General features: G+C 56.5%; 1 protein-coding gene across 1 annotated transcript in view; it reads right to left on the minus strand.

Moving 5' to 3' along the window:
* Positions 1-8,585, minus strand: part of TCERG1L (transcription elongation regulator 1 like) — a 56,694-nt gene extending 48,109 nt beyond the window's left edge. Inside the window, exons 1-3 of the mRNA XM_036385699.2 lie at positions 8,215-8,585; positions 6,637-6,783; positions 5,403-5,583 (exon numbers count right to left, since the gene is read on the minus strand). Coding sequence (XP_036241592.1) covers positions 5,403-5,583; positions 6,637-6,783; positions 8,215-8,511 — 625 coding nt within the window. The 5' untranslated portion in view covers positions 8,512-8,585. The remainder of the gene's footprint in view (positions 1-5,402; positions 5,584-6,636; positions 6,784-8,214) is intronic.
* Positions 8,586-22,294: the final 13,709 nt, after the last annotated feature.

Below are 22,294 nucleotides of genomic sequence, written 5' to 3' on the forward strand. Positions count from 1 at the left end.
CAGACAGATGTTCCCAGGTGTGTCAGACAGGTGCTGCTCAGCGTGCTGAAAGCTTCTGTGCATTACAGCCTGCTGGGCAATGTCCTGGCACCTCCTCCTGGCACTAAGCTGGGCTTCTGCAGCCTGAGCTGAACCTGAGCTGAGAGGGGGCACCTCCCCACAGACACCAGAGACCCCAAAAGGGCCCAGGCAGGCGCAGGGACACGGGTGAGGTGGATGGATTCTGCAGCAGGGAGGTGATGTGAAAAAGTGACTGAGACAGGACCGGTGTGGACACTGCCGTGGATAAATTTGGATTTGTGCAAAATTTTCACCTCGTGTGGAACAAGTCTCCTTCTCAACCTGACCTGTGCCTGTGTTTAGAGCTCCTAAAAAACTCTGAACACCCTGATATCCTTGCAAAGAGAACAAACACAGGGATATCCCAGCAGAGGGAACAGACACAGGGATATCCCACTGCACAGGGAACAGACACAGGGATATCCCACTGCAATGGAACAGACACAGGGATATCCCACTGCACAGGGAACAGACACAGGGATATCCCACTGCACAGGGAACAGACACAGGGATATCCCTGCACAGGGAACAGACACAGGGATATCCCTGCAATGGGAACAGACACAGGGATATCCCTGCAATGGGAACAGACACAGGGATATCCCTGCACAGGGAACAGACACAGGGATATCCCTGCAAAGGGAACAAACAAACGCAGGGATGTCCCTGCAAAGGGAACAGGGACATTCCTGTAAAGGGAAACAAACACACCAATAGCCCTGCAAACACAAACAAACACACCAATAGCCCTGCAATGGAAACAAACAAAGGCAGGGATGTCCCTGCTTTCCTGATCTCCCTGCTTTCCTGATCTCCCTGCTTTCCTGATATCTCAGCTTTCCAAGGGGGTAATCAGCCGCTGGCACTGTAAGGCACTCAGTGACTGCCAGGAGCAGCCCTGCTCACTTTGCTGCTCGTGTGCAGTAAATAGAAATCCCTGGCTGTTCCCAGACAGCCCTGCCCTGCAGGCACCGAGAGCTGCATTCATTCACACGGAGCTCCCGGGGTCAGGAGGGATGATGTTATGGAAAGGGCAGAACAGCGGCCTTGCCCATAAACACATCGCTCCTGGGGTTATTGCTGTCATTGAAGTGGGAAAACAAACTTCGCTCTAAGTTTCTCTTGATTTGAGGAGATAACGGGAAAAGCACCAAAAACCCATAAGCTTAATGAGCAAAACAAAAACTTCGTGAAAGCTGTGGTTAAAGCCAAGCATTCCCAGACCTAATAAAGCACTTGGCTGGCAGTGCTTGAATACTCCACAAACAAAGAGAGGTTTGATGGCTTTTCAGGGACATGAATGGGGTCCTGCTGTGCTATTCTCTGTCCCCAAACAGGGAGCCCCAGCACACGCACTTAAATACCAGATAATCCAATTTGGGAAGCCAAAACCCGAGTGCTTATAAATGGGGATGTGCTTCAAACACAGAGCTGTGCTTAGGAGATACAGGAGGTCAGAGGTCCTGGGTGGTGTATTTCATGAGAAAACAGAACCCAAATTCAACAGCGAGCAGCCCTATTTCATTCATAATCTGTCAATGGAATTACCTAGCAAGCGGGGCCCGTGTTTGGATGTGTATCTGCACGTCAGTGCTGACACTGTTTCGATTCTGTAAAGGGTACTGCCATCAGGACAAAAAGACATGAATGAGAGGGATCAAAATGTAATTTCCTTGGGATGCCCCACCCGACATCCTCATCTCCATGCAGGAGACACGTGGAACCCAATGAGCTTTAAGGTCCATCCCAGCCCCAACCTTTCCACAGTTCCATAAAACCTCCCCAGATACGGCATCAGAACATCCCCTCGGGCAGGGAGCACTGGTGGCATGGTCCAGGAGTGCCAAACCACCCCAGCACAGCTGCCAGTGACACCGGTGAATGTCCTGTGCCACAGGACCCTGGGTTCCACCCTGGAGTGTTGGAACCCCACCACGGGGCCCTGCCAGAGCTCTCTCACCCCATCCAGCAGCCTCTGAGCCCACAGGGATATGCAGGACACCCAGCTGGCACGGGCACAGTGGCACAGGGCACCTGGCCAGCAGCTCTGGCCTCACCCACACAGCGCAGGAGACAGAAACGCGAATCCTTCCCTCCCAGAAACACCAGGGCTGTCTCTGCAGAAACATGAAATGGTGCCTTCCTCCCCAGAGGAGGAACAGGCACAGGGATATCCCACTGAAAAGGGAACAGGCACAGGGATATCCCTGCAATGGAACAGACACAGGGATATCCCACTGCACAGGGAACAGACACAGGGATATCCCACTGCAATGGAACAGACACAGGGATATCCCACTGCAATGGGAACAGACACAGGGATATCCCTGCAGAGGGAACAGACACAGGGATATCCCACTGCAATGGAACAGACACAGGGATATCCCTGCAATGGGAACAGACACAGGGATGTCCCACTGCAAAGGGAACAGACACAGGGATATCCCACTGCAAAGGAACAGACACAGGGATATCCCTGCAATGGGAACAGACACAGGGATATCCCACTGCAAAGGGAACAGACACAGGGATATCCCACTGCAAAGGGAACAGACACAGGGATATCCCTGCACAGGGAACAGACACAGGGATATCCCACTGCAAAGGGAACAGACACAGGGATATCCCAGCAATGGAACAGACACAGGGATATCCCACTGCAAAGGGAACAGACACAGGGATATCCCTGCACAGGGAACAGACACAGGGATATCCCACTGCAATGGGAACAGACACAGGGATATCCCTGCACAGGGAACAGACACAGGGATATCCCACTGCAATGGAACAGACACAGGGATATCCCTGCAATGGAACAGACACAGGGATATCCCTGCAATGGAACAGACACAGGGATATCCTACTGCAATGGGAACAGACACAGGGATATCCCTGCACAGGGAACAGACACAGGGATATCCCTGCAATGGAACAGACACAGGGATATCCCACTGCAAAGGGAACAGACACAGGGATATCCCTGCACAGGGAGCAGACACAGGGATATCCCACTGCACAGGGAACAGACACAGGGATATCCCACTGCAAAGCCATGAGCCAGGCATCATTGCCAGGGGCACAGGGCACCCTGCTCCTCAGAAACACACAACACAGAGCACGTAATTCATGGTGTGCACTTCAGCAGAGAACAATAACTGCTGCTCCTCACAGCAAATAGCACCTTGGAGTGGCTTGGGCTGCAGCTGTTCAATTAAACACATTAGCCTTGCCAGGCTCCGTGCTCACTCCTGGAGCTCAGGAAGGCTGCAGCTCCATTGAGAAAACAATTATATCATTGCTGATGGCTGGGGAAGGCAGAGCTGCTGCTGCCACAGCGGCTCTGGAGTGAATGCTGCACAGAAACCTGATTAACTGCCCTTGTCCCACCTAACTGAGAACCTGCCCCAGGATCCTCACCACTGCTCCCACTGAGGGCAGACACTGCACAGGGAGCACTTCCAGTGCTGCCATGGGGAAGCAGCTCCTGCTCTGCCTGCAGGACAGGGATGGGGCCACCCTGCAGGAATGGCCACAGGTCCCTGACGAGCTCTGGAGCCCCAAACAGCCTGGGATGGGGTGGACTGGCACCATCAGCTCAACAAGGACGGGAAGGAATTCCTGACTGGCCCTGGCAGCTGGGGCTGCCCTGGATCCCTGGCAGTGCCCAAGACCAGGCTGGACACTGGGGCTGGGAGCACCTGGGACAGTGGGAGGTGTCCCTGCCATGGCAGGGCTGGCACAGGGGGGGATTTGGGGTCCCTCCCAACCCAAACCACTCCAGGATTCTGTGATCTCATTATTTACAGAGATGGTTGGGGGATTTGAGCTCCTCCCTGTCCCTCTCCCCGCCCGAGGGAGCTCAGCTGGCAGCCAGCACGGAGCCAGCTGCTGCAGGAGGAGCAGGGGCCAGAGCAGGGCTCCTGAGCAGACAGCCATGGGCATGTGCACATGAGGTGGCACCAGGCTGGCAGTGTCCCTGCTCTGCCTGGCACTGCCCCTCAGCTGCTGGCAGGAATGCTCCTGCCTCATATCTGCCACTCTGCATGTGATCAAATACGCTTGGGCACGTTTAAAATACTGAACTATTTTAAAACATTGAAGTCTCTAAAAGGTGCAGGAACAGGAGGGGCTGTGGCTCCCCTGCCCAGACCCCCCCTCAGCAGCACACCCATCCTGTGATTCCCCAGGCACCCTGGGTGTGTAGCTGCATTTGTGTGTAAAAAATACCAATAAATCCTCTAATAAACAGAAATGAATTCATACCAGGGTTTCCCCACAGCACTGACTCCTCCAGCTGAGCCCTGGGCAGTGCTGGCAGAGGAGAGGAGGCTGAGCCCCAGCTCTGCTCAAACACCAAAACACAGACCCAGGTGAAGGGGCCAACACGTGCCAGGGCACTCCCTGCTAATTAATGAGGCTGGTAACGAGCCCAGGAGCCAGGATCTCCTCCAGCACACTCTGAACCTCAGCACTGATGGCAAACACCACGTCCTGGGTGCTGCACAGCTCTGAAATGCAAACTGCTTTTGGGGAGAGCCTGCAGAAAGGGAGCTCTGCTCTCAGCACCAGGGACAGCACCTTTGCGCTGAGGAAGGCAGGAACAACTGGCAGCAAGGCAGTAATTCCAATTCCCAGTTCAGGAGTGTATTTAGAGGCTGAAACATCAGTGGCACTTTTCTCCTCAGCCTTCTGTATAGAACTGCTATTTTAATTTACTCCTGCAGCCACAAAACAGAGATGCAGCCCTGGAATGCATGGTCTGCTCTTGTGCAAGGATAAATGCTCTTTACCAGGTGTAAATCTAGGTTACCTAAAGCATCACAGAATATTTACACAGTAAATATTTATAACTTTTAGTTCTTCTGTTCAGTTATGCAGATTAATGGAATTGATTTCACAAATGACTGAGCCTTAATGAGATGATGGATCCACTGCTCCTCTCTCCTGCTGGCTCTCTGTGCAGAGCCCACCAAACTCTGCAAACGAGCAGCCAGCAGAATCCTACACGGAACCACAGAATCACTGAGGCTGACAGTGATTTCTGTTTGAAAAATAAACTCAGCAGGTGGGGAGTGCTGGTCTCTTCCGGGCAGGGGTCACCAAGCAGCTCCAGAACAGCATGGCACAATCTGCTGTAATTACACCGGGCCCTTTCTTCCTCTCAGAGTCATCCAGAGGCTGAGCTGCACTTGGCCATCAGGGCTCTGCTCAGGGAAGGGATTGCAGCTGAGTGGAAGTGAAGCTCTGCTTTAGAAAGCAGCCCTGCCTCCCTGGGGGATGCACTAAGGGAAAACCACCGAGAAACAGGCAATACTCAATTATTGATGCGTTCATTTCCTGACCTGGGATCAGCTGAGGGGCCAGGACGAGCGTGGGCAGTGGCCTGGAGGCAGCAGCTGGCCTGGCTACAGCCATGGCCACTTGATTGCTCAGCAGCAGAGGCTTCTCAGCCCCCTGGAACAGCCTGGACTCCTCAGGCTGCACCCAGGCCGAATCCAGGGCAAAGGCATTGTTCAGGTAGATCTGTCCAACAGAAAGAAAGGAAAATGTTACAGTCTGAGATCCCAAACTCAGAAATGCAAGTGAGAACAAAACATCTTTAACTTGGTATTTCAGCAGGCAGAGCCTCAGCTGGGGACAAAATGCCCAAGCCAGGGTCCCTCAGTGCTGAGGCTGAAGTGAAGTGACCACTAAAAAATTAACTGGCTTTGACAGGACAGATCAGCTGCTGCAGCTGCATGGGAGGCCAGGGATGCCTGGAGGCAGAGCTGTCCTGACACGGCCACTCCTGGTCCTGACACGGCCACCCCGAGTGACCCCATCAGCACCAGGGACAGCAGCCACCTCCCCAGCCTGGGGACACGGGGGTGAGGAACAGGGGGACAGGGGGACAGGGCACAGAACCAGCCAGGGACAGGGAGGATAGAGCACAGAACCAGTGAGGGACAGGGAGGATAGAGCACAGAACCAGTGAGGGACAGGGGGACACGGGGACAGGGCACAGAACCAGTGAGGGACAGGAAGGATAGAGCACAGAACCAGTGAGAGACAGGGGGACACGGGGACAGGGCACAGAACCAGCTGAGGGACAGCAGCACAACGCCAGATGTTCAGCACTCAGCTGGCAGAGGGGCAGATGTGGGGACCAGAGGTGGGATGGGGACACGGGACCCCGAGGGCCACCCTGGCACCAGGGATGTGGCAGCACCCATGGTGACACCGCTCTGCCAGCCCCTGAGTGTGGCAGCCTTTTGGGACAGACAGTGGGAAAACCAGGGAGAAAGGGACGACGGAAAACCCCCATAATCACATCTGGCAGGAAAATGAGGACGTTCTACCCAAAGGAATAAATATTAGCGACATTTTAGTCCTGTTAAAACTTGGGAGCAGCGAAGCTGCAACTGCTGCTCCATCACCTGCCCCTTCCAGCATCCCAACATTCCTCCTCCGCAGGGCTCTCCTGACAAACACCGAGCTCTCACACCCCTGAACCCACAGCACTCTGCAGCTCATGTACTTGATGTACTCCATAAAAAAAGCCCCGAAAGCCCCCGGGCAGGCCAGGCTCGCACTTACTTTGCAGCTGGGCAGCCTCTTCTCCATCCAGCCCTTGCCGGCGTGCGGCGGCACCGCGGCGCTGTACACGGGCGGGAGCACCGGGACGAATTCCACGCTGGAAGAAGGGGAGAATCCCACAACCGGCGAATGAGCTCCAAATATCCACTTCGGAGGGGACAAAAAAACCAAACAAACACAAGAGGAAGGGTCAACAAAAGGATTTTACCCCGAGCAACCGATGCTTTCCATGATCTCCTAATTACGCGACGGAAACTGTCAGGGATGTCCCTTCAGCCCGCCCAGGGTTTGTGTTTCGCTGGGCACGGCAGGGTGAGAGCTCGGAGCGGTTCGGGAAGCCCAAAGCACAGCCTGGAGCAGGGCACACCGGCAGCCGGGGCTCCCCTGCTCACACTGAACCGTACAGCGCCAGCAGGAGCCTGAAAATGCGGCGGGAGAGCCAAAGGAAACGCAGGAATGTATTTTTTTCTCAACTTAAATTCGCCCGGCAAACGGGTTCCCACAGCAAAACCACTTCTGCAGGTTCGTCGAGCGGTCTCCCGCTGGGGAATAATTGATGTTCCCGTTTCATTAGAGCAGCACCGACTGTTTTCTCCCGAACCACAAGAGACGCTCGAGCTCGAAAAGGCTGGAAATCATCACACGGAATCGAGCGGACGCCACAGCGCTCGCGGCTCGCGTTTATTTTTACTTCTGTCTACCCAAAAACATAAAGCCGAGGCAAAACTGCGCGCACGGCTCCGAGCCCCCCGCGGAGAGGGGCGAACACCCGGCTGAGGGCTCCGCTACAGCGAGCAGCCTCACGGCAGCAATTAATAATTGAAATATTCATCAGGGAAAGCACTGGCGCGACACGCTGGTTCCAGTGACACGGCTCAAAACTTTCGTCTTTATAAATATTCACAGAACGCTCGGCGGCGGTGCTGCCCCGGCTGCCGGAGCGCGCCGGGAGCATCGCTCCCGTTGCGGCCGCAGCTGCGGAGAGCGCATCCTGCAGCCAGTGGGGAGCCCAGCCCCGCCGGAGGGACCCGCAGCGCCCCTGGCAGCCCCTCTCCCCCGGAGAAACGCCCGCCGCACGCTCCCAGAGCCGCGGGAAGCGCCGCGGTCCGACAGACACACGCGGGGCGCGGAGCGTCGGGAAGGGGTGCAGGGCTGGGGAAAGGGGGAATGCAGAGCTGGGGAAGGGGATGTGGAACCCAGGGAATGGGGGAGGCAGAGCTGGGGAAGGGGGAATGCAGAGCTGGGGAAGGGGGTGCAAAGCATCGGGAATGGGGGATGTGGAACCCGGGGAAAGGGGAATGCAGAGCGTGGGAAGGAGGGGATGCAGCGCCCCGAGGGAGGGGGATGCAGAGCCCAGGGAAGGGGGGTGGTGTGGAGCCCCGGGAAGGGAGCTGTAGAACCCGGGGAAAGGGGGATGCAGCGCCCGGGGAAGGGGGGATGCAGAGCTCGGGAAGCGGAGGATGCAGAGCCCGGGCAGCCCCCGCCGCCTCCCCGCAGCCCGCGGGCGGGGGTCTCGGTGCCGGCGCCGGGCAGCGGCTCCGGGAAAGTTGTGTCCCCGCACGGCGGCTCCGCCCTTACCTGGCCGTGCAGGAGCGGCTCGGCGGCCGCGGGCAGCAGCGGCAGCAGCGGGGGCTCGGCGGGGCCGCGCCAGCCCGGCCCGGGCCGCACCAGCGCGGGGGGCGGCAGCAGCAGCGGCGGCCCAGGAGGAGGAGGAGGAGGAGGAGGAGGCGGCGGAGCGGGGGCCCCGGCGGCGGCAGCGCCCACCCGGAGCAGCCCCGCGGCCGCGGGCAGCACCCAGGCCCAGGGCGGGGCGGGGGGCTCGGCGGGCGGCGGCCACAGCAGCGGCGGCGGGCGCGGGGCGGCGGCCGGGAGCATCCTGCATGGCCCGGGATGGAGCGGGCTGCGAGCGCCGCGCTCCGCTCGCCTCCGCCGCCCGGCGCAACTCCGAGCCCGCGGCAGCGCGGACAGGCTCCGCCCGGCGCGGGGAGAGCGGGGCGGGGAGAGCGGGGCCGCCCCGGGGAGGGGCAGGGACGCGGGAGGGACGGACGGACCGACGGACGGACGGACGGAGGGAAGGAGAGAAGGAGGGAGGGGGCGCCGCCCCGGTGCAGCCCCCGCTGGGAGCGCGGCCGTGCCGCGTTCGGTGCCGGAGCAAGGGGGATTCTCGGGCAAGGGGGATTCTCGGGTGATCCCCGGTGGCCGCAGGTGCGGAGGCAGCCCCTGCCCTCGGGGGATGGCAGAGGAGGCTGGGCTGCGCCGGCACCCCCAGGTTCACGGAGACCCCTCGCCATTAAAACCCCCCAGACGCCCCCACACCTCCGACCTCCGGGGGTCCTCAGGCTGCTGGCCATCCCCAGAAACCCCCAAACCTTCCCGAGACCCCCGATCTCCCCCTTCCCCAGGCCGTGCGAGTGCCGCGGCATCAGCGAGTTCAGGTGTCCCACGGCTGCCCCTCAGCCGAGACCCTTCCGGCGGCAGGGAAAACAGCATGGAATGAAACTGCCAGAGGACAGGCTTGGGTGGGATAGCGGGAGGAAATTCTTCCCTGGGAGCAGGGGCACAGGGTGCCCAGAGCAACTGGGGCTGTCCCTGCATCCCTGGCAGTGCCCAAGGCCAGGCTGGACACTGGGGCTGGGAGCCCCTGGGACAGTGGGAGGTGTCCCTGCCATGGCAGGGGTGGGAATGGATCCCTGGATGGGCTTTAATGTCCCTTCCAACCCAGAACAGTCTGGGATCCTATGAATTTCATGGCAGACAAGCGGAGAGGAGCCTGGTGCCGCTGCTGCTGCCCGAGGGCGGCTCCCTTGTCCAGCCCAGCCCAGGTGATTCCAGGCTGAGCCCCCCGGGGCCACCAGCGTTCCCTTACAAACCAGTGGGTTTGTCCCTTATAAACCTGGGGGTTTTCCCACCCAGCCCCTGTGTTTGTCCCTTACAAAGCTGTGGGTTTGTCCCTTACAGCCAAGGGGTTTTTCCCTTACAAACCTCTGTGTTTGTCCCTCACAACCTCTGGGTCTGTCCCTTACAAATCTATATGTTTGTCCCTTATAACCCATGGGTTTGTCCCTCATAACCTGTGGGTTTTGTCCCTTCCAGCCCCTGGGTTTTTCCCTCACAACCTGTGTGTTTGTCCCTCACAACCCATGGGTTTGTCCCTCACAACCTGTGGGTTTTGTCCCTTCCAGCCCCTGGGTTTTTCCCTCACAACCCCTGGGTTTGTCCCTCACAACCTGTGGGTTTTGTCCCTTCCAGCCCCTGGGTTTTTCCCTCACAACCCCTGGGTTTTTCCCTCACAACCTGTGTGTTTGTCCCTCACAACCTGTGTGTTTGTCCCTCACAACCCCTGGGTCTGTCCCTCACAACCCCTGGGTTTGTCCCTCACAAACCTGTGGGTTTGTTTCTCCTGCCGTCTCCTCCCTGCTGTGAAATGAAGAAGCTGAGCGAGCCTCTGCTGACGGCATCACAGCTTCCAGCAGCTCCAGCAAAAAATTAAAAGAATGAATAACGGCAAAATGGGCCAAGCCTGAATTCACACAACACACAAATGTTTCAGCTTCACGGTTTAAGATCATTGCAGAGGAGTTTGATTCCCATGGCAGCAAATAACCTTAATAAAGGTAATATCCTGGAAGTTTTGGAATCAGATGATGATCATCTGTGGCTGAACAGGAGATCAGGGAAATGCATTGGTTCTAATTACCCTGAGAGACACTGGGAGATGGAGATTGGAGTAATGCACAAAACGACAGAAATCAGATGAACAGAGGATCACTGCTAAATGTTTCAGTGTGTGGCTGTTTGTAAAACTCAAAACCACATCCCGGTAATTGGGACTGAGCAGAGGAACAGAAACACAATGACAAAATCAACAGCAAAAAACCAACAAACAGAAAAAGGGCTGTTCCCTGTGAAATGCAGTGGTGCTCGAGGAGCTGCGCTTGGATGCAGTGGGGGAAAGGCACCTGAGACAGCTGATCAGTGTCACCTCAGTGCACACCTTGGCCCCTGAATACTGCCAAGAGCACTGCAGGCAGCCAAAAAGCCAATTTAGTGCTGAAATAAAAGGTTTAGACCCATCATCTTCATTTTTAAGTCTGAAAAATGAGTCTGAGCACTCCAAAGAGACATGCCTTTTGTTAATATCTACATTATGGATTTCTCTCCCTGAGGGCATTCTTCACCACTTCTCCTCCTGCCGGGGCTGTCTGGTGAGACAGCGTCGGGTGATGACCAAACCCTCTGGTGCCGATGCACCAATGACTCAAGGAAGGGGCGCTGTGGATCAGCAGCATCGCCGGGAATCCCTTTCATTTGGAGCGCTGGCCACGGACAGCCCGGGTCCCGCAGCACAGCCTGAGGCATCCCGGGGAGCCCTGAGTGCAGCTGCACCTGCGGCGCCTGTTTCAGCCTCTGGAGGTGCCAACAGCGCCCGGAATCCTGGCACAATCCGCGCTCAGCCAAGTCCCAGTGAACAGATCCCTGCCCATTCCCAGGCAATAAATCCCTGCCCATTCCCAGGCAATAAATCCTTGTCAATTCCCGGTGTGTAGATCCTCGTCCATTCCCGGTGAATCAATCCCTGCCCATTCCCAGTGAACAAATCCCTGCCCATTCCCAGTGAACAAATCCCTGCCCATTCCCGGTGAATCAATCCCTGCCCATTCCCGGTGAATCAATCCCTGCCTGTTTGTGCACTCTGAGTCCCAGGGCAGCATCAGGGGCTGGGAATGTCCTCGGCTGATGCTGCGGGACAGAGGAAGGGTGAACACACCCTGATTCCCCCTGATCCATCCCATCCCCTTATCCCATCATCCCATTATCCCATTATCCCAGCCGTGTGCGGAGCCCTGATCGTGCCGGGCAGCGCTGGCACAACCCCGGCCACCCGAGTGACCCTGCGGGGCACCGAGGGCATCATCGCGGGCAGCTCCAGCCCAGTCCCGGCCTAACCCCGATCCCTGCCCGCCCCTTGGCTCCCGGCAGCGCTGAGGAGCGAGACCCCGGAGGGAGCAAAGCGATCCACGCTGCTCCAGCTGTGCGGGACAGCCAGGGCAGCGAGCCCAGCCCGCCGGCACCGCTCGGGGAACAACGGGAACTCCCTGCGCCCACGGCTTCCATCCCAGCACTGCGGCTGCTCCTGCCCTCCTGCACAGCTCCTCGGAGTCTTGGATCGATTCCCTCTTTTGGGTTTGGGGATCAACCCCCATATCCCAAACTGCAGCAGCTACCCATGGGATTGCAGGGCTCCCATGGGATTTTGGGGCACCCAGGGGATTTCAGGGCACCCAGGGGATTTCGGGGCTCCTGTGGGATTTTGGGGTTCCCAGGGCATTTCAGGGCACCCAGGGCATTTCAGGATTCCCATGAGATCTCGGGGTTCCCAGGGAATTTTGGGGTTCCCGTGGCATTTCGAGGCTCCTGTGGGATTTTGGGGTTCCCATGGGATTTTGGGATTCCCAGGGCATTTCGGGATTCCCAGGGTATTTCAGGATTCCCATGGGATCTCGGGGTTCCCATGGCATTTCGGGGCTCCGGGGGGATTTTGGGATTCCCATGGCATTTCAGGATTCCCATGGGATTTCGGGGTTCCCAGGGAATTTTGAGGCTCCTGGGGAATTTCGGGGCACCCATGGCATTTCAGAGTTCCCATGGGATTTCAGGATTCCCATGGGATTTCGGGGCACCCATGGCATTTCAGAGTTCCCATGGGATTTCGGGGCACCCATGGCATTTCAGGGTTCCCATGGGATTTCAGGATTCCCATGGGATTTCGGGGCACCCATGGCATTTCAGGGTTCCCACGGGATTTCAGGGCTCCCATGGGATCTCGGGGCACCCGTGGCATTTCGGAGTTCCCATGGCATTTCGGGGCTCCCGTGGCATTTCGGGGCTGCTGAGGGTGCCTGTGTTGGGTGCTGCAGCAGCTCCCACTGCTGCTCCGAGCGCACGTCCAGCTCCCACTGAGCAGAGCCCCGGGCAAACACATCAAATCGAAGACTGACAGAAAATGACCCCTTGTTCCGGCTCCTGGGTGTGAAATCCCCGCTCTCTGATGGGATTTTTGCTGAATTCCATTGATTTCCATGAGCCTTGTTACAGCCCCATTAAGAGGTATCAAATAAAGAGGAGGCAAATGAGGCGTAGCTCCAGAGCAATGAAAACCCCGGCAGGAGCACCTGTGTGGGCAGTACTCGAGCCTCCCCAGGAGCCTTTCTCACTCTCAGGGATGGTGGGGATTGCCCGGGCTCCTCGGGAGGCTCCCCCAGCTCTCCAGCAGGAGGTGACCTCTGCAGCCTGGGCGGAAGAGGATTCAGCAGCATTCCTCCTGCAAAATCCCCTCTGCAGAGCAGCAGTTTCCCTTCGACTGCACTCAATCCATTTGTTTTCTGGTATTTATACAATATTCACAAGCTGGTTTTATCCAAAGTTGGAATTATTGGCACCAAAACTTCAAACTCTGGTAATTTAGGAAGGAAAAACAAACGAGGGCTCACTGCCCTTCAGCTCCTGGGCAGCTGAAAGCAGGGCAGGAAGGCACAGCCAAATACAGAATCCCAGACTGGTTTGGGGTGGGGGGACCCCAAATCCCACCAGAAACACCTTGCCCTGTCCCAGGTGCTCCCAGCCCAGTGTCCAGCCTGGCCTTGGACATTTCAGGGATCCAGGGGCAGCCACAGCCTCTTTGGGAAACACCTGAGTCCCTTCCCTCAGATCCTCAGTTTCCTCTAATCCTGTTGGATGCAGAAGTTGAATCACTTTTCATCTTTAACACCAGCCCAGGTGCAGGGTAAGGCTTGGCAGGGTTTGCACACAGAAGGATCACTTTGGGTAGCTGTGAGAAGAAACAGAAAACATTCAAACCAAGAGAAATACAAAAAAAAAAAAAAAAAAAAAAAGAAAAAGGCATCTTTTGTGTGTGCATGAGAGGAGAGGCTGGAAACATTCTCTTTGTGAATTGGAGAATAAAGAGCACAGTCAATGGGGCGGGTTTGCTTTGTACCAGCTCCTTGGAATCCATCTCCAGTGCAGGGATTTAACCCTTCTGGGGAGGCAGCCCCTGTGCCACTGCACAGCAGCAGAAAGATAAAAGAAAAGCAGGATAAAGATATCTGCCTCTGCCCCCCTTTGTGCCAGAGCTCTCCTGAGAGCACACACGGCTCTCTTGGATCCAGCATCCATTCAAAAGCCTCCAAAGAAGTTTCCATGCTCAGCTGGGGGCTGAGCAGTCAGCAGATGCAGCAACTCAGCTCCTCTCTACATCCAGGAAAAGGGGGAGGATGGCTCAACCCAGCCTCAATGGAGCTCCAAATTCACAAAATACACCAGGGGGGAGATGCCAGGGAGGTGGGGGCCTCCCTCAAACCCTGGCACTGCTGGCACAGGTGCCCAGAGCAGCTGGGGCTGCCCCTGCATCCCTGGCAGTGCCCAAGGCCAGGTTGGACACTGGGGCTGGGAGCACCTGGGACAGTGGGAGGTGTCCCTGCCATGGCAGGGCTGGCACTGGGGGGGTTTGGGGTCCCTCCCAGCCCAAACCAGGCTGGGGCTCCCTCATTCCGTGGATCTGCTGCCCTGGGGCTGCTCCAGAAGGGCCCCAGGGCCAGCCCTTCTCCTGTCCATGGCAGTGTGTCCTGGCAGGCGCTGCTGACCACAGCAGGACAGACAGATTCCCTCCTTCCCTGCCCTCCCCAGAGGCTGCGGGCTGGCTGGAGGGCTCTGTGGGTCTCCAAGGAGACACTGCAGGCACACAGCGTTCTCAGGCTGCACCTTTGAGCCCTCCAAGACACAGGCGTGGCACCAAGGGCTGCAGGAGAAGCTCTGCAGCTGCCTCAGCCCCGGCTGGTTCCAGGGGTGCTTCCCTCATTTCCATTCCTCAGCCGTCCCTGCCAGCCTGGAGAGCTGGTCCTTGCACCACCACTCATCTCATAAGCATTCCAGGAACCTCAGGGAGCTAAGGAAGAAATTCTGAGCGTTGCAGCTTCTCGGTGGAGCCAGATCAATGAGTCCACTCCAAATAACTCATCTGGAAATTAACTCTTTCATGAGTTTCAGCAGAACACTTGTGTGAGGAGCTCCAGACATCCTGCTGTTCCCAGCATGGACAGGGACTGCAGGTCCTTGAGGGATGCTCAAGTTATCACAATTCTGGAACCACTGGGGCTGGAAAAGCCCTCCAGGGTCACCAGGTGACCAGTCCCTACCTTGTCCCCAGCTCTGAGTGCCACCCCCAGGTGCCACCTGCAGGGATGGGCACTGCAACCCTCCCTGGGCACTTCCTGAGCCCCCTTTCCATGGGGAAATTCCTGCTGTGCCCACCCTGAGCTGCCCTGGCCCAGCCTGAGGCCGTTCCCTCTGCTCCTGTCCCTGTGCCCTGGAGCAGAGCCCGACCCCCCCGGCTGTGCCCTCCTGGCAGGAGCTGTGCAGAGCCACAAGGGCCCCTGAGCCTCCTTTGCTCCAGGCTGAGCCCCTGCCCAGCTCCCTCAGGGACTCTGCAGCCCCTGCCCGGCTCCCTCAGGGATTCTGCAGCCCCTGCCCAGCTCCTCAGGGATTCTGCAGCCCCTGCCCGGCTCCTCAGGGATTCTGCAGCCCCTTCCCAGCTCCCTCAGGGATTCTCCAGGCCCTGCCCAGCTCCCTCAGGGATTCTCCAGCCCCTGCCCGGCTCCCTCAGGGATTCTGCAGCCCCTGCCCAGCTCCATTCCCTGCCCTGGCCACCCTCCAGCCCCTCCAGAGCTCTCCAGAGCTGCCCCAGGATGCCAGACCTATCCTCAGGAGTGCAATTCATGAGTGCAGGGGGAGGATTCTGGGCCCTGGTGTCTCACAGGGGGAAACTGTCCCCACCCCTGCATTTCATTCGTTATCCCAAGGAAGAACACATGGCTTTGGCTCCTTAATTAGGTGGTTTTACCTCCCCGCATTAACGCAATTATGTCAAAGCTGATTGCAAGTTTTAAACTTCACTTTATCAGCCGAGCAATTACAGTTTTATCGGCTTTATCCTCTTTGCAGTAACTTTAATACACTTTTGTTTCCTAATTATTTCCCTTCCCAGATTATTGCTCTTAAGTAACATCAGCATTACTGCGGGTTCAGGGCTGGAGACAGAGCCCCAGATCCCCCAGCACACTTCCTGCAGGAGCCCAGGGTGCCAATGGCAGCGCCAGGATGCAGAACGAGCTACCAAGAAGCAATTATTCCATCTGGAGCCCTTCCCATTGCACTTCCCCAGCACTAAAGGCACAGAATGGCTGCACAGCCAAAGCTGAGATGGGCTGGGACACCTGGGGGGCTCACCTGGACAGGAGCAGCTCCAGGGAGAGCTCAGGGCCCCTAAAGGGGCTCCAGGAGAGCTGCAGAGGGACTGGGGACAAGGATGGAGGGACAGGAGCCAGGGAATGGCTCCCAGTGCCAGAGGGCAGGGCTGGATGGGAGATTGGGAATTGGGAATTGTTCCCTGGCAGGGTGGGCAGCCTGGCACAGGTGCCCAGAGCAGCTGGGGCTGCCCCTGGATCCCTGGCAGGGCCCAAGGCCAGGCTGGACACTGGGGCTGGGAGCACCTGGGACAGTGGGAGGTGTCCCTGCCATGGCAGGGCTGGCACTGGGGAGGATTTTAAGGGGCTGGAATGTGATGATGTTTAAGGTCCATTCCAACCCAAACCATTCTCTGATTCTGTGATTTTTCAAAAAAAACAAACCTGCTTTTTTCTTTTTTTAATTTTTTTTTTGAGGAAATGCCCTCAAAGCCCCTGAAAGAGTCACAATCACTGCTCAGCAAGGACTCCTGATTGACCTCAAGCGTTGCATTCCCTAGACTTGAACACTGCAAATTTGAGACAGAAGCCTTACAACAAAAAACCAAAGCCCAATCCAGCCCCATGCCTGGCTGACAGAATTGTTCCTCCCCTCTGCAAAGGGAACAGCTGGGGATGGGGATCTGCTGCTCTGGGCTTGGGCTGTAAGGAGGACTAATAACCACTGAAATCCTCCCTTCCCATTAGGAAATTCCTCTGCTCTGTTTCATTTAAAAATACCCTGAGCAGCTGCTGGTAGTGCCGTTCTACTGGAGAGGAAAAAAACCAACTCCGTTTCTTTTCAGGATATTTTTGAGCAGATGAAAATGGGAAGAAAAAGGAAGCGTTTGAATGCAGGCAGAGCTCAATCGACAAGCAAAGTCCTAAAGGGAGAAGGGAATCAATCCAGAAGGTCCTGCTGGCAATGACAATTCCATCTGCCATGGGAATTCTCCTTGGTAATGAACTTCTGGGTCTCTTCCTGTGTCCCTGCAGAAAGTGAGGGGAAGGTCCCTGAGGTACCTCAGCCTTTGTGGGCTCTTTTGGGCTTGGGCTGTTTCTTGGCGTCTTTAAGGTTTTTCATGTTGGTTTTTTTTTTTTTTTTTTCAGAGAAAACTCAATGTAAAAAATACCCAAACATTTAACCACAGAGGGGTTTGGTTCCCCAAATCCCTGAGGTGTCACCCTGAGGGCAGTTCCTGTCACCCAGGTGTCTCAGTGTCACCCAGGTCCCTCAGTGTCACCCAGGCCCCTCAGTGTCACCCTTAGGGCAGTTCCTGTCACCCAGGTCCCTCAGTGTCACCCACATCCCTCAGTGTCACCCTGAGGGCAGTTCCTGTCACCCAGGTCTCTCAGTGTTCCCCAGGCCCCTCAGTGTCACCCAGGTCTCTCAGTGTCACCCTGAGGGCAGTTCCTGTCACCCAGGTGTCTCAGTGTCACCCAGGTCTCTCAGTGTCACCCAGGCCCCTCAGTGTCACCCAGGTCTCTCAGTGTCACCCTGAGGGTAGTTCCTGTCACCCAGGCCCCTCAGTGTCACCCAGGCCCCTCAGTGTCACCCTGAGGGCAGTTCCTGTCCCCCAGGCCCCTCAGTGTCACCCAGGCCCCTCAGTTTCACCCAGGTCCCTCAGTGTCACCCACATCCCTCAGTGTCACCCTGAGGGCAGTTCCTGTCCCCCAGGCCCCTCAGTGTCACCCAGGCCCCTCAGTTTCACCCAGGCCCCTCAGTGTCACCCATATCCCTCAGTGTCACCCTGAGGGGCCGTTCCTGTACCTGCCCAGGTGTGGCGAGGCTCAGCCTGCCCCAGGCAGGGGCAGGAGGTGCTGCTGCCCTGCAGGGCTGTGTGCCAGGGCTGGCAGTGCTGGTCAGACACAGCAGGGACAGCCCCAACACATCAAAGGACAGGAGAGCCCCCCCAGTGCCCCTGTGGCAGGGAAATGGGGCATTTCAGGCGGCTCCTCCCCAAACCAGCGCCATTCATGCATTCCCAAGCTCCCCAGTTTGCTCAGGTTCTGCAGCACAAACTGCCAGGAGCACAGAACATTTCATTGCCTTCATCTCCCAGAAATAATTTGACAGTGCTTGAGGATTTGATGGCTCTGATTACATTATTATTGTTTGTTGAATACCAATAAAAGCTTTAAAAAAACAACTTCCCACAGCTGCTGCAGCAGCAGATGTGCCGTGCTGGGCCAGCACAGGGGACATGGGGGACTTTTCCTGTCCCATGGGATGGGGATTGATCTCCCAGCAGTTCCCTGAGCCCCAGGGCTGCTCCTGTGTGTCCCTGGGGCAGCTGATCCTGATGGAGCTGGGATGGAGCATCCCAGACCAGCCCTGGCTTCACAGAGTTCACTCTGATCCTCCAGACCTTCAGAACCAGGGACCCCAAACCCCCCAGTGCCAGCCCTGCCATGGCAGGGACACCTCCCACTGTCCCAGGTGCTCCCAGCCCCAGTGCCCAGCCTGGCCTTGGGCACTGCCAGGGATCCAGGGGCAGCCCCAGCTGCTCTGGGCACCTGTGCCAGGGCTGCCCACCCTGCCAGGGAACAATTCCCAATGCCCAATCTCCCATCCAGCCCTGCCCTCTGGCACTGGCAGCCATTCCCTGGCTCCTGTCCCTCCATCCTTGTCCCCAGTCCCTCTGCAGCTCTCCTGGAGCCCCCTCAGGCCCTGGCAGGGGCTCTGAGCTCTCCCTGGAGCTGCTCCTGGCAGCTGAACTCCACTCTCACAGCACACAGGGTGGAAGATGTGTCCTGGGTGTCCCAGGAGCTCCAAGCAGGGCTGTCCCAGACCCAGAGCCACGCTGGGTGAGGGCCCAGCTGCCCAGCCAGGCTGAGGCCCCGTGCCCCAAGGACAAGTGACCAACTCACAGGGCTCCGAGAGCCCCACCAAGCACCCCGACACCTCATTGTGCTGCAGCTGGGACCCTGTGGGACCTGCCCAGCTTCAGCATCCAGGAGCTCTTCAGCTCCCAGGAGCTCTGAGTGCAGCCCCCCCAGCCCCTCTGAGGGAGCCCCCCAACTCCAGCCCCTTTGAGGGAGCCCCCCAGGGTCCCCCAACTCCAGCCCCTCTGAGGGAGCCCCCCAGCCCTAGCCCCTCTGAGGGATCCCCCCAACTCCAGCCCCTGTGAGGGATCCCCTCAGCCCCAGCCCCTCTGAGGGATCCCCCCCAACTCCAGCCCCTCTGAGGGATCCCCCCAGCCCCTCTGAGGGAGCCCCCCAAGCCCCCCAGCCCCTCTGAGGGATCCCCCCAGCCTCAGCCCCTCTGAGGGAGCCCCCCAAGCCCCCCAGCCCCCTGCCCAGCCCGTGTCTGTGTGAGGAGGCTGCAGCAGAGGCACGAGCCGTGGGATCACGCTCATTATTTCCTTCCTGCAGCAATAATTTCTCTCCCTAATCCAGGCAGGGCTGCGTGCAGTTATGAGAGCAGCTTTAATCCAATCACACACAAACAGCACGGATCACAGGAGGCCCCAGAGGCTCGGGGGGCTCGGCTGAAGTTCAGCACAGCAAATGCCAGGGCTGCTCCTGCTCACAGCAGCCCAAGGTGGGGCTCTGCAGGACGTGTGTGACCCCCAGCCCCTGTGCCCCACTGCCACTGGAGTGCCTGGCTAATCACCAGGGAGCCATTGCAGTGAATTCATGAGCAGGCAATGACTGCCATCAGCCGTGGGAGCTGCAACCCCTGTCCAGATTAAACCCTGTGGTGCTGCTGATCACAGGGGTCTCAGGACGAGGGAAGAGACGAGAATGTTGACTCCATGCACCAGAAGGCTGATATATTATATTATATTATATTATATTATATTATATTATATTATATTATATTATATTATATTATATTATATTATTTTAATATTTTAAATTATTTTATCATATATAATACATATATTATATCCATTAATATATATTGTTATATAATATTATTATTATATATAAAATAATATTATTATTATATAATAATATATAATATATAGTTTTATATATATTATATATATATATATATATATATATAAAACTATACTAAAAGAATAGAAGAAAGGATTTCATCAGAAGGCTGGCTAAGCTAAGGATAGAAAAGGATGATGATAAAGGTTTGTGACTGACTGAGACAGTCCGGACAGCTGAGTGTGATTGGCCATGAATTAGAAACAACCCCATGAGCCCAATCCCAGCTGCACCTGTTGCATCCCACAGCAGCAGATAACCATTGGGTACATTTTGTTCCTGAGGCCTCTCAGCTTCTCAGGAGAATAAATCCCAAGGAAAGGATTTTCCATAAAATGTGTCTGTGACAAAAGCCCCAATGACTGCAGAGCCCAGGCAGCCCTGGATGGAACCAGAGGCAGAGCTGTTCTCCCCTCTCCCCTCTCCCCTCTCCCCTTGCCCTCTGAGCAGCCCAGCCTGGCAATCAGAATTCAGCAGGTGCAGCCGTGGACTCTGTGAAATCCAGAGCTGTTGATTAATCCAGGGCTGTGGGCATCTTGAATCATTGATTCATTGATCGTTGGTGCCAGTGCTTGGAACTGGCCAGGAGAGTCCTCCCCAGGGCTGCTTCTGGCCTGGCCATGCTGCTTCATCCTCCCCTGCTTCATCCTCCCCTCACGGATGGTCCCACCTGAGCCGAGTCCCAAGGGTGCCCAGCTCCCCAGCACAGCCACCAGCCCCACCCCTGCCACCCCTGCAGCACCTCAGCTCTTGTCCCACCCAGGAATTTGTCTGGAGCCTCTCACCAGCGCCAGCCCCCAGTTCCCAAAGGAAACTGGGCCCAGGCCAGGCTGGACACTGGGGCTGGGAGCACCTGGGACAGTGGGAGGTGTCCCTGCCATGGCAGGGGTGGCTCTGGGGGATCTTCAATGTCCCTCCCCACCCAAACCAGTCCATAACACTCCAAACCCCCAGCTCTGGTGGGGCAGCAGAGCAGAAAAGTGCTCATTCCCCACCCTGAATAATCCCATTTCCTCGTTTTGAAAAGTTGAGTTTAAAGAGAAATTCAACCTTTTTTCCCTTTGAATTTTCCTTCTGATCTCTGTGTAGGAATATTTCAGAGGTTGCACTGAACCAACTGGAAAGTAATCACATAAAGCTCCTGTCAGAATGTCTTAGTGCTCCAGCTAATGAAAGGACAAATAAAATACCAGCATTATTGCCAACCTTTGAAAGTTGCCTTTCTGAGGAGTCCTTTTTAAGTGCTAATTAATCAAATCAGTGATATTTTTCCAGGGTCAGTGACTCATTACTGCTGCACTTGCTGGAAGTGAAGAAGGCTGAAATATTAAACTAAATAGATCATAATTCTTCCATAGATGGCCAGGCTGTGTTTGAGGCAGGAGCAGCATTCTCTTGAGTCAAACCCATTCTGAATCACTTTCTTCTCCCTCTCTCCCTCCTTTTGATGGCACTACAGAAGCAGGAGGTGCCATTGGGGGAATTATTCCATGAACACCTGACTGGTGCAGAGGAGCAGCTGCAGGGCCACCCTTCCTGCCCCAGGAGCCCGAGGGCAGGGATGTGACCCCACTGCCACCAGGGCTCAGCTCTGAGCCCAAACCCTGCCTGGCACTGACAGCTCTGGAGGGCACAGCTGGGTCCCACGCTGAAACTGGATTTTTGCTGGGATGGAGAACAGGGAGGGGAGGAATCCTCATTCCCAGGGCTGCCCTCTGCCCTGGCACTCCCAGCTGCTCCAGCTGTGCATCCAGAGAGGAGAGCTGGGAAAGGGTGTCAGAAGGAGATGCAGAGAGAGCCATGACAGGAAAAGGCAGAGAGAGGGGGCTGATGGAAGATTCCAGAATGGTTTGGGGTGGAAGGGACCTCAAATCCCCCCCAGTGCCAGCCCTGCCATGGCAGGGACACCTCCCACTGTCCCAGGTGCTCCAGCCCCAGGGTCCAGCCTGGCCTTGGGCACTGCCAGGGATCCAGGGGCAGCCCCAGCTGCTCTGGGCACCTGTGCCAGGGCTGCCCACCCTGCCAGGGACAGATTTCCTCCTAAAATCCAATCTTGTCCCACCCTCTTTCATTAGAGCAAATCACCTGTGTCCTGTCCTGTCAGCAAGAGGGGGAAGAAACCAAGAAGAGTAAATAAAACAGGGGAGAGGCAGAGTGATGGATAAAACAGGTGAGAAGAGGTGATGGAAGGAAAATAATGAAACAAAGGACACTATAGGACACCAAAGAACACAAGCACACACTCTGCTGCTCGCAAGGTGTAGAAGAAAAAAGGGAAGTTTATTTTCTGACCCCAGCATTTCTAGATTTCCAAAAGTGACAGTGGATTGCAGGGTGACAGTGCCACCTCTCCAATGACACTGCACAAACCAACAGCCCATCTAATTTCTCCTCCTCCATAAAAGAATGCAAAACAATGAGTTATTTACAGA

Source organism: Molothrus ater, chromosome 8 (assembly GCF_012460135.2).
Source record: "Molothrus ater isolate BHLD 08-10-18 breed brown headed cowbird chromosome 8, BPBGC_Mater_1.1, whole genome shotgun sequence".
Classification (NCBI taxonomy): Eukaryota; Metazoa; Chordata; class Aves; order Passeriformes; family Icteridae; genus Molothrus; species Molothrus ater.